At 45.7% G+C, this 11,499-nt stretch overlaps 1 protein-coding gene across 10 annotated transcripts in view; it reads right to left on the bottom strand.

Moving 5' to 3' along the window:
• LOC120897925 (sodium/potassium-transporting ATPase subunit alpha) overlaps positions 1 to 11,499 on the bottom strand; it is a 67,409-nt gene that overhangs the window by 16,615 nt on the left and 39,295 nt on the right. For 6 of the 10 annotated variants that reach the window (XR_005738599.1, XM_040303143.1, XM_040303142.1 and 3 more), the window contains 4 exons: positions 5,024 to 5,104; positions 1,756 to 1,881; positions 462 to 728; positions 189 to 374 (listed from right to left, as the gene is read on the bottom strand). Coding sequence is in view for 9 of the 10 variants with exons in the window: in XM_040303143.1 (XP_040159077.1) it covers positions 189 to 374; positions 462 to 728; positions 1,756 to 1,881; positions 5,024 to 5,104 (660 nt within the window). In the remaining variant the exon portion in view is untranslated. Of the gene's footprint in view, positions 1 to 188; positions 375 to 461; positions 729 to 1,755; positions 1,882 to 1,964; positions 2,077 to 5,023; positions 5,105 to 11,499 lie in introns of those variants that run through there. The other 4 variants (XM_040303149.1, XM_040303146.1, XM_040303147.1 and 1 more) reach the window with 2 other exon arrangements.

Below are 11,499 nucleotides of genomic sequence, written 5' to 3'. Positions count from 1 at the left end.
TATTAACGAACGCGACTCGACGGATAGATAAGTTCACCCGCAGCCTGTCATGTTACTTCATCGCACCGAAACTCGCGACGGCCACTCATGGTCATCGCGTTTCGAATGGGGCCACAAAGCTGACATCCAACCATCGTGTGACCTTTATGTGCTGACTGCCGGTGGTAGCTATTGTGCAACGATTTTACCTTGAAGTTACGCGCTTCGATGATGCGAATATCAGCCGGTATCCTGTCGCCGAACTTGACCTCTACGACGTCACCGATGACCAGATCTTCGGCGCGCAGCGTCAGCTTCTCACCCTCGCGCAGAACGGTAGCGAACTGGGGTACCATGTTCTTGAACGATTCCATGATTTTCGAACTTTTCGATTCCTGTAATAGATGCAAAATAAGGTAAGAACAACCGTGGAACACAGAGGGAACACTATGCACAGCTATTCAGCACCATTCCATACGAACCTGGTAGTATGAGAAGATGCCGGTAACTATCACGACAGCGGCCAGCACGATTCCGAGATACAGGTTATCGTCGGCCGGTTCCTCGACGGTACTGGCCTGGATCGAGTAAGCGATGAAACACAGGATGGCACCGATCCACAGGAGCAGAGCGAAACCGCCGAAGAGATTCTTACAGAACTTGACCCATTCGGGCGTCTGTTTGGGTGGGGTCAGGGCGTTTGGTCCATCGCGTTCCAAATTCTCCTTGGCTTTTGCGTGACTCAGACCCTGTTGCAAAAAAGGTATCAAACGAAAGCAGATTAGAAATGAAGAAACAGTAAAACAATAAACGTTGCGTTTCAGCGTAATTTTCTGGTTAAAAAGTACTAATGCAATTATAATCAGCAGATTTAACGTCGCATGGTTACTACAGCAATCACGGTCGACCGGAGAAGTATCTTCTTCCTATCTAGTACACGATAATAACAGTCACCGCTCGTTGTAAAGCGGATGTTTAATGCAACAGGCTGTTATCTAAATGACCGGCAGTGTGTCTTGGGCGCCTTCTTCCCCAACGGTTTCACACGTACCCAGTGCGCCCAGTGACAACACTTATTGAGATTTTACTGCAATTTCCGAGATAATCTAGTTTGTTTCCGCTTTCGGCCGGTTGAAAAGGATTCTTACTGCCATTAACCAGGTGAAACTTGGTCCCTATCAAACACCGGATAGATTTGAGATAGGTATGACGGTTAAGATCGATGGAACACAGCAGTGGTTCGGTATGCAGAAGATAAGATGCTTTATACACAGCAGACGTAATCAGTTTCAAGGTAAATTTTATATGCCGTTTGAATACAATATTTTCTAGAAACTGTCGGAACAATTCCAGTCCTATTGTATACATTTGTCTTCTTTTAGTGTATTATGTATCGTCAATCGACATTCAATTAAAGCTTAAAAGTGGCTAACCTATACAGCCGATTATAATTGCACTTGTTTGCTTTCTTGGTACATGTCCGATACCATGTCCTAAACACTCTTACAAAGTTTTTCAGGGGTTCTCATTGCTGTGGGATACTTTTTTGATTCTTTCTTAGTGGAAATGAACTTTATAATAGGATAGAAATTGGATTCTATGGCACCCTTTTTTGGACAGAGTTATTGGGAAATCCTATTAGAATTGTCCAAAAAAGCTGCTATAGTGTCCAATTCCTTGCACATAAAATTCATTTCCTGTAAGATAGAGTCATGAAAGTATCCCACAAGTATGAGAACCCACTGGAAAACCCCTGTATTGGTTCAATGTACTTACATTTTCCGGATGTGTCTGTAGTCGCTGGTACAGTTCCTCCGGTGTGATCTTGTGGTAATCGATGTCAAGCTCCTGCTTCAGATCATCTAAATCAGTTTTCTTTTTTGGCGGCATTTTGCGTCTTGACTGTTGGGTGAACCGGTTGGATAAAGAGAAAAAGGGAAACAGGTGGAAAAACGAATATTAGCACGGAACGTTCATTTACTAACACACTGATTTTTTTTTAATAAATTCGATCGGTCCACAACACTGGTCTAAAGGGTAAATGGTGTGCGCTGATGCTGAACGGTACCAGTGATATTCCTGACCGATCGAACGCTGGTCCCGGACTGACGGTGTGCGAAGTGGTTCCGCACAGTCGTTACCATCCGGCGACAAGCATCATTAGCGCACGATAACCCTCCACAGATAGTTGCTCGTAAGATCGATAAGATACCGGGTGTGTCAATCAAGTTCATACGGTAGAAAGGCGTTAACGAGTCAAGCAGATCCGGGGAAGAAGTGGCAGCGATGGAGCTAGATTCCATGCGCCCTACTTACGCTTTCCAGCACCACCTATCTACACACCATTGATAATACTACTACTAATACCACTACCACCGTTACTACAGTTACACTTATATATTAAACGATAGAAAGGAAGATTGGAGTGATACAAAATATAGAACACTTAAAATGAAACCATTTTTATACTGATATAGATGTTATTTTGCATCGACAATTACGCATATTGTTAGATGACTCCTGGGCCGCTGGGTAGCAAACAAGGAGTGACCCTTAATTAGCATGCCATCATTCGCGGGAGCTAGGTTCGCGAATTACGTCACACGACATGCCTTTGCAAAGAGCATTCTACCAAACGCCACCACCAACGAAATCCCCGCGGTGGCCTTAATGCTCGCAATGCTACAGCACAACTAGCTCATCGGTACAGTTTTATACTACACTCTCCGCATACCACCACGCCGCCGCCTCCTCCTCTATCGTCGCATCATAAATGCAGAAAAACGCTCGTTAATGGATAGTGTGGTTCTAGGCGCAGGCCAGTTTGCACCGCGCTCTAGTTTCCCACTTTAGCTGCCACCGGCCACCGGGCCACGGCTCGATGGAAAAGAGTTATTTTCTGTTGCTCGTGTGCTCGGCGGCGCACCACTAATCCCCTACATTTGAGTCTACACGTATCGGTAGCCTGCATGTACGTGGAAAGTGTACGGGTGCCGCCGTCGTTCGACTATTTCAAGGACTTTGGAGTGATGTTTACACCCTCTCCTCACGAGATACACGCTCGACGGCGAGACACCGATGAACTAGAACATACCGTGTTCATCGCACAGCGTGTGTGTTTGTGGGCCTGTGTGCACACGAATGGATAAGTGGCCACGAGCAGTGTGCAAAGACTGAAAACAAACTACCAAACACGTATTAGATTATTGACAGTGGAGAGTCCGCACTGTGAAGCGCTCTGTGAACTCATTACTTGATACGGCTGGCTGCGGGTCTGATAACAATTCCCGCAAGGTAACAATCGTTCAATGCGAACGGTACACCCACCACCACACTCTGGTAGTACGGTTTACTTTCGAGTGTGTCCGCACTATCGCCATCGGCTCAAGTGGCTTTTTGACTTGAAACTAGACGGCAAATAAAACGATTGCAAAATTATAGGTACGTGTTTGCACAGAAAAAAAAGACATAATTTGAAGGCTTCGTTACCTATACAACCTACTCTATATACTCTTACCATATACTCTTACCTGTTACATTGCTGAACATACACAAACACACAACATTGAACACGATAGACAATAGTACAAAAGTACACCAGCATGCATATGGTAAAATGATACTCTTTATGATTCATGAATGTATGAATGGAATGACGGAAAAGGGTTTAGTAACTAATATTAACGTCCATCACACACCGCTACGATAAGTCAGTGAAGAAAACAAAAAAAAAACAGAACAATGTCCAAGTGGTATGTTTTATCACGTTGAAAACGGCAAAATACGACAAGCGAGTGTCATTGGGAGAACCTTTGGTCGAAATTATAAATTACTTGCCCGAATTACAGATAATATAAACTTCTGATTGTTAGCCTAATCAAACACACTCGACCGGTCGGGTTCAATGGGCGGCCAGCCAAATTTAACGAGATGACTGGGCTGAATGAAGCCGGCGGCGGTGCCGTTTTGTCAAGCGTGACGTATTTGGACAAGAGCGATTGTTCGCGTTCAGTCTCGCTGCTGTGAATGTTTTATTACTATCATTACCCAGTCAACCAGGTCCAGTAGGGTGTACTGGGAGTGGGCGCATAAACGAAAATGAACTCCGTACGAATAAATGAACCTACATCATCAATGTCATTATAGGAAGAGAGGAAGTCTTCCACCACACACACATACACCCCCCGAACACCGGTGATGGGCACAGGGAAGGAAAAAATACTCCATAAAATTGGCAGTATCATTGACGGTTATATAACTATCGCACATCGTCGCCACATTTATGGATGCCCAATTCATTGGGATTATATGTGCCCGTGTCAAACCTGTGTCCGTCGGCATGATAAAAGCGAGACAAGCAAAACCGATGTAATGTACCAAACCTTCATCTAGCGGCGCATCCATTTGTAACGTGACTTTATTTTTTTGACTCGCTTCTTTTTTGAGTTCCAAGTCCTAAGCCCTTCCACGAGCCGACGGGAAATGCATGGGAGGTCGGGGTGGTCGCATGTTCACGATTAGGCAAGCTGCCAGCATTTTGTGGCATTTTGTTACTACCACGCAATGGTATCATGTTTTGGGCAGAAGGTTTTGGCACAGGAAAAAAACAAAAAAGAGCACCAAACCAAACCTGGACAGTCGAACTTATCTTCCGCACAGCGCGAAACGGACCTGTGGTTCTTGGGGAAGGCATATGTGCTGGAGTACGTCGGGCGGCTTTGATGGACCCCATTGTGCAATGCATCATTGTATTACACATCGGTGGTAAGCAGATTAGTTGAGCAAAAAGTGCTGTTGTGTGCTGTTAAGCACCGTGAAGGTTCTGGAGTGGTGTCGTAACCAATGTGTTGAACAGATTCTTCGATTTTTTTAAAAGATTGTTAGCGATAATGTTAGTTGTTAACTCTACTACAGCAAATTTTTATTGTTAGTATCCAGTGGGAACGATTAGTGTCAATGTTACGATTAGTGTCAGCGTTTTTGTTTTGCAGCAAAAAGATTACAGTTATGGTCGTAAAAAAATAAAACAAAATGTCGGTACTACCTTAAACTGGCCATCGGCTGTGCGATTGTCATCCTTAAGTGGGGCCACCGTGGCCACACGGTACGAGTCCGTCCTACCGGTCTGCACATGGGATTGATGGTGGAGGATGATGATGATGTGTTGGTTTGTGTGTTTTTTGTTTTGTTTGATCGTATATATGAATATATAAAAATGCGAGTGTGCGTTTGATTTTATCGATAGCACACGGCGTCAAACAGAAAAACGATACACATAACAGAAGGAAATGTGTACAATTGACGCATGGTTTGGATGGACAAACACGGTTTCGATTAGCAATGGCAAACAGATATGCAAACAGCAAACAAAAATGAGAACGAAATTTACACAGCACACACACACACACAACATCGATCGAAAATGGAACCATGCACACACGCACGCACGGTATCGCAGCATACGCAGAGATCGTACACACGGTTACACACACGATATCCGCGAATGCGCATGCAATTTTTCGTTGCGAGTGTGTCGAAACGAATCGGGCAGGCATAAATTATTGGATGTACAGTAAACACACACACATATAAACAAAATGAAGAAAAAAATATGAAAAATAAAACATGATTAGCATACATTGAACGGCGAGGCACGGCACACTCTGGAAGCATGCACGACGAGCTGGATGTACAATCGGAGTGAGCCTTACTGGTGGAGGAGACGCGGCGTTAAGAAAATTCTGAAAACCCCCAATGGAGCTCGCTGCTCTTTCCAATCCAACGAACATAAACGAACGAACTATACAATACTTAGTCAGCAGGACTTCAAGCTGAGGTGAATCAGTTCAGTATCGATAAACAACTTATTTTACGTGCCAGCAGTAGCATTTTGCGCTAGCAATCAGCCTTGAGAAAATGTAACAAATTTTCGTTTTGGATCTCGCCTCTTAGGTCGCCTCTTAGGTCCCACAAGGGTGAGGCGGCTATTTGTGTGAATGTTGTTTTTTCTTTCTTTCGCGAATCGTTAAATATACAAAAACTTCCTTTGACATTACTCTCTTCCTACTCCATTTATAGCTGAGTGCCGCAGTCACGTAATGTAACAATGATGTGAGGCGGCCATGGCGCTACGTACCATCATTGTTCTAGTGTCCACACATGCTCTAACGATGGCACGATAAATGCAGCCCCCATAACTATGTGGCTATCCCTTTTTTGTTTGGTTTCGTTCGACAAAAGCTGCATAGTAATAATTATAACCGACATCGATCTCCCACTTGGAACTCACGCGCACCAGCACGGTGAGCGGCTGAACGATTGGCACGAGTGTTTATGCGGTACCCCACACCAGCTGCTCCACTTTTTCACTCGGAACCGATGGAATAGGAGAGAGGGAAAGGAGGTTCGCGCTCGACCAAAAACAGGGCAAACAGGGCAAAATTTTCCGAGAGAACCCAAATTACAAATCGCTCTACACAACAAATAGGAGGCAACACAAAAAAAAAACAACAAGAAGACACACTAATACAGCCTACGTGCTCTGCTGCGCCTGCAAGAGAGAGGACATGCGCAGTCAGGATTTTCACGTTATATAATCGGGAGCAGTTTTTCTTCGATCGTTCAGCTCTGGTGGTCGGGAAATCGAATTTTCCCGTGGTGGAAATGTGGTATGAACCGCATGTAGACTATGAGCTACAACTGCGCTCCTTACGGAAAGGGAACCACCAAGTAGGAAATATTTTGTAAAGTTCATGTACACATCTAAAGGTGAAGTGGGTCGTCCTCCAGAGAAAATAATCTTCCTTTAGCGGTGACCTTAGACAGGACGGGAAACGATACGGTGCAACTAAGCGAAAGAAAGAAAGTACGAGCGAGAGCGCGTTCCACAGAAAAAGTGACACCAAGGACAACCTCCACCACCTAGCCAAGGCTAATAGTTTTAAGCTCCTTAGGGGCTGTTGTATAGCAAGTGTCACTACTGGGAATAATATTTCGCCACAAAAACCCCAACGAAACAGTCGTAAAATATCGGGTTATGTTTTCCAACGCTAACACGTGTCGCCGCCAGTGTACAAGCCGTTGGTAGAGAGCGTCGTGATAGTATTAACGTTACTTGCCGTTATATAACGCACAATCGTGTGGTATAAAACACCAACTTACAGCAAACCTCATGCTTCAACAAACCATCAGACACACCAAAAAAAAAAAACGCAAATGTTTCATAAGTTTGGTAATGCGATTCAATCGCACGGGTGAGCGAAACGGGTTCTTCACAACCACTAATATTAGACACATCACAACTACGTCCAAAGAGCAGCGCTTAAGGTCAGTGTCGTAAACCCCTTGCCGAACAGATGCACGGTTAAAAAATAAATAATAATAAAACAGCACACGTCTTCATGACCACTGCCGCGCAGCACTGTGGTGGTGGTGGTGGTGGTGGCAAGATAGATGGGACCGATCTGTTTTGATTTCGTCTCGCTGTGCCGGACACACTTTGAAGCTAAGCTGCGGCAAAAAATCCATCCCTCACGACACGATCTTAATATCGGCTGATCGCGTGATGGCCTTTCACGGACTTACGGAACATGTTACGGAAAATGTGGCCTGGGAGGTTTGACGAGTTTTACGACGACCACGAGACGGCGACCGGACACAGGGAGAAGGGGAACCGATTGGCCAGGTGCCAAACGCACGGCTAGTGTACCAAACAGCACTGGTACGGCGATGAAGAGGCGCAAGAAAACAACCCCTCGCTTCGAGCACGGAAAATTGTTGTCATTTTTCTTCTAATAATAAACACCATCAAGGGGGGGATTTAAGCAGCACAGAATACGGCCGTACATTCTGTAGTGTTTAGTTATGATTTATGAAGAGGTTTAATCATCCATTTATTCAATGACACATTTTGCGCGAGATATTGTTTATATCTGGCTTGTTTTTTTCGATGGAGACGCCCAGTTTCTCATAACCGTTTGACGTTATGAACAAAATATCTTGCATACTACCTTAATTAGTGGTTCTGATAAATGGTACACGATCGGTTTGGCCAGCTTCCCGAACCAATGTTTCCAATTTTAAAAGGAGAACCCTCGACCACGGTTAGCATGAGCTTTCCAACCATTTAACATCTTTCGTTGATTAACTTCCCGGATAACGAGCACCCCCACCCCATCCCACTGTCAACAAACAGCAAATCACCCAACCGGTTGCAAACGGACAGGGGGTGCTAATCCAAACGACAAACAAATGGCAGAGAGCAGCATTTATATATAAATACACACACGCACACCTCAAATGTACCGTGCAGGTCGCTGCTGTTGCTTCCCTTCACTAAAGCCGGTTCATCAAAACAGACTCGCCCGTCGTCAAGTGCCAAACCCGGCCACACAAAAACCAACTCGACCCAGTTTAAGGGTATGTGAGCTGTGTGTACGCTCCATGAGCGTGCTGCGCTGCGCGCGCGATGAATTTACGATGGGATTTTGCTCTTTGCCGCTCTAAATCTTTACGAGCACCACAAACAAACACACACACACACACACACACACACACACGCGGACGGTCAGAGTTTGATAAGAAAACGCTTTCTCAACTAGACTAAAAATCTTCCGGGCCAAACCCTGGCAGGCTGTCATATAAACTCTCTTTTCTTTTCCGTCCTACAGTCTCCCCGCCAAAGTGTCAGTATCAGTCAGTCTGGGTGAGAAAGAGAGAAAGAGAGGGACAGCGAAGAAGGGAGATAACACTTTGCTATCACCGGGCACGATCAGCTTCTTGATCAGTGCTCTGGCGCGATCTTTGCTAAACCGGATGATGACGATTCGCCGCGCACGAGTACGTTCTTGTTTATGTTTCCTGGGTGCAGGGAATTTCAACTGAGTTGGCGTTAATCGTGCAACGAACACACCGGGGGCGAAGGGAGCACATGGGAAAGAGGTTGAACCTTTAAAAATCACGTTGAAACCATAGGCCTCCATCAATCAATGGCCACGTGTGGAGGAGATTTTGCTGATTATTTACATTCTGTCGAATGTTTTCCATACAGCACTTGCCGGCTTAATGTCAGAGCTTTGGTGCCGCCCACACATTGTCGAGCTGCACCCAGCCAAACGCTGGGAGACGACAGCCAGACGAAAAGCCAGATGATCGGTGGCGTAATGTTTGGCGCGCGCATTGCTTACCCCCACTTTTGGTAGCGATCCTCGCATCAGTTTCTGTCAGAAAAGCGACCTACGGACGCGCGAAATGCTCTTTCAACGCGCAGTCCTGGGGGGGGGGGGGGGGGAGAGGAAGGGTTCTAAGATTAACTCCACTTGCGCCCGCCGATGGTTTGTTTGTTTTCTCATTTCACTAATAAAACCCTGAACACGCCACCATTCAACGCAAGCAGCTTCGTTAATGAACTCCCCCGGCGCGTTGTGTTTGGCTGAAACAGTGCGCTGTTTTGCGCGATTTTCCTGTTTGAAATCCCAGAATTTGTCTTACGTAGAATGTGCAGACCGCGCCGAAGTGTGTTAACAGTGGGGAGGAACGTCCAGCCAGAACAAAACATCAATCAACTATTTTGCACGGGCGTTGAAACTTTAAAGAAATTACTTTTAAGAATCGCGCAGAGTAAGATTTAGTTCAAAATGATTCCACTTCCTGGTACACTGTGTTTTTTTGCCCTTTGTAGGAACTGCCCAAACGAAAGTTTTCGTGTACAAGAGCCTTGGCTCTACCAGATTCTAACGTATTCACATTTCGGCATTTCCTGTTCGCAACCGCAGCAACGGTTTAGTGTTACGGCAAAAGTGACTGCAGGAAATTCCTCTTGAGTTCAGCGGAAACAGGAAGAAAATAATTGAAGGGGAATCATTTCTCTGATTTGCTTGCTTCCAACACAGGAACTGCTAGGCAGATCCAACACCAGACATTTGGTTTGTCGAGTGGGTGGTGGTGCACACAGTATTAAACCGACTGAGGAGCAAAAGAAGTGCCCGAACGGAAGTCCGTTTCCCATCTGTTCTCTTTGGTTATTGACACACCTCAGTGTTTCAGCTAAACCGCTCCTAAAGGGAGTGTCATAGGCTTCCTTTCGCCCGCAAGCGAAAAGAGACTGAAATTTGAATGAACCTGTTCGCAACGCAACCGCTCGGAAAACGTTCTCCTTCCGCTGCTCCAGCACTCAATCGAACTTCCGCAGGCACCATTAGTCCATTAGTGAAGTTTGAAGGAGAGTACAAGTATGTCAATATTGGAACAACTATTGCCATTGGATAGGCGAACACACCCATCGGACGAGAATAACTTCAAATATGCTCCTTCTCTCGCGTTGTACGAAATGCAAAATTGTGTCAACCAAGCGCGTTCGCGGACTAAAACGAAGCGCGAAACCGCACTGTCACGTACAAATAAAATGCTACTTTTTATTGCCTTCTCCGGCTTGTCTCGTAGGGCCGTGTAATTACTTGCATCTGTCACCAACATCCCCGCAGTTCAGGTAAGTCCAATTGGAAAGGTGGTAAATATACCCGCGCACAAAAGTGTAAACGTGACAGTCAAAAGGGAGCGATAAACGCTCCCTCCTCTCAGCCGGGAATGGCTCGGAATGGGATGGCCTGCGGGAAGGTTGGGGTTACTGTTTGTTCGGAAATAATACCACTTGGAAATGACAAACAGAAATTTTCCATTACCAACCCTCACACTTGGCCGGTGATTTACACCAAGTGTGAATAAAAGTGAGGGAGAACCACTTCAAGATGATGCCACTAGCTAGAGACCTCATAAAGTACTACTTTTTTAGCTATAAATTAGGTTTATCGGATCTATCACGTGAATATGGCATTCGCTTACAGTGCACAGCTGAAACGGTGTCACATAATATCACAATATATGATTCTTGTGCCATGTTCAATAGCATCTGGTAAAACATTTACAATCCCAATCAATTATTCGCATGGGCAACGAGGGCAACAGCGGCCTCATTGCCACACGCCGTTAATTCTTCATCCACAGTCCGTCAAGCGGTGCACATTTGAATAAACATGAGCGCGCGCGGAAGAGAGAGAGAGACAGAGACTCAAATCTCGCAAACTAGTTTACTAGCTCCCCCCCCCCTCGGCTGTTGTGTATAGCAGGGCAAGGGAAGCAAGCTAACTGGCACCTTCCAGTGCGGCGAAGGCTCGGGGTGCTGTTCAGCTTAACAAACAAGATCAAGTTCAGATCAAGATCACCGACCAAGCCCCCTCGCGATAGGTTTATCCACACAACGCTCGACATGGGTAGGGGTAAAAAATGGAAATCAAACGAGCTGATCGTTTTAATGAAACCCACACGCCATAAGTATGAACAAGCGCCTACTGCAACGCCAATGCACGCACATCCTTCAGCCGGCCGGATGCGGTGCAGTCCGATCCAATCTAACACACCATGCCCATGTCGCCTTGGATCGATTACATCGGAGGTAAAAAACCACATTCCGGGTGCAAAACATACGTTCGTCGCAGCCACCACACCACAGCATGTTCCTCCATC

Source organism: Anopheles arabiensis, chromosome 2 (assembly GCF_016920715.1).
Source record: "Anopheles arabiensis isolate DONGOLA chromosome 2, AaraD3, whole genome shotgun sequence".
Taxonomy (NCBI): domain Eukaryota; kingdom Metazoa; phylum Arthropoda; class Insecta; order Diptera; family Culicidae; genus Anopheles; species Anopheles arabiensis.
Note: the sequence above shows the minus strand (reverse complement) of the source record. Positions and strands in the feature narration are given on the sequence as shown.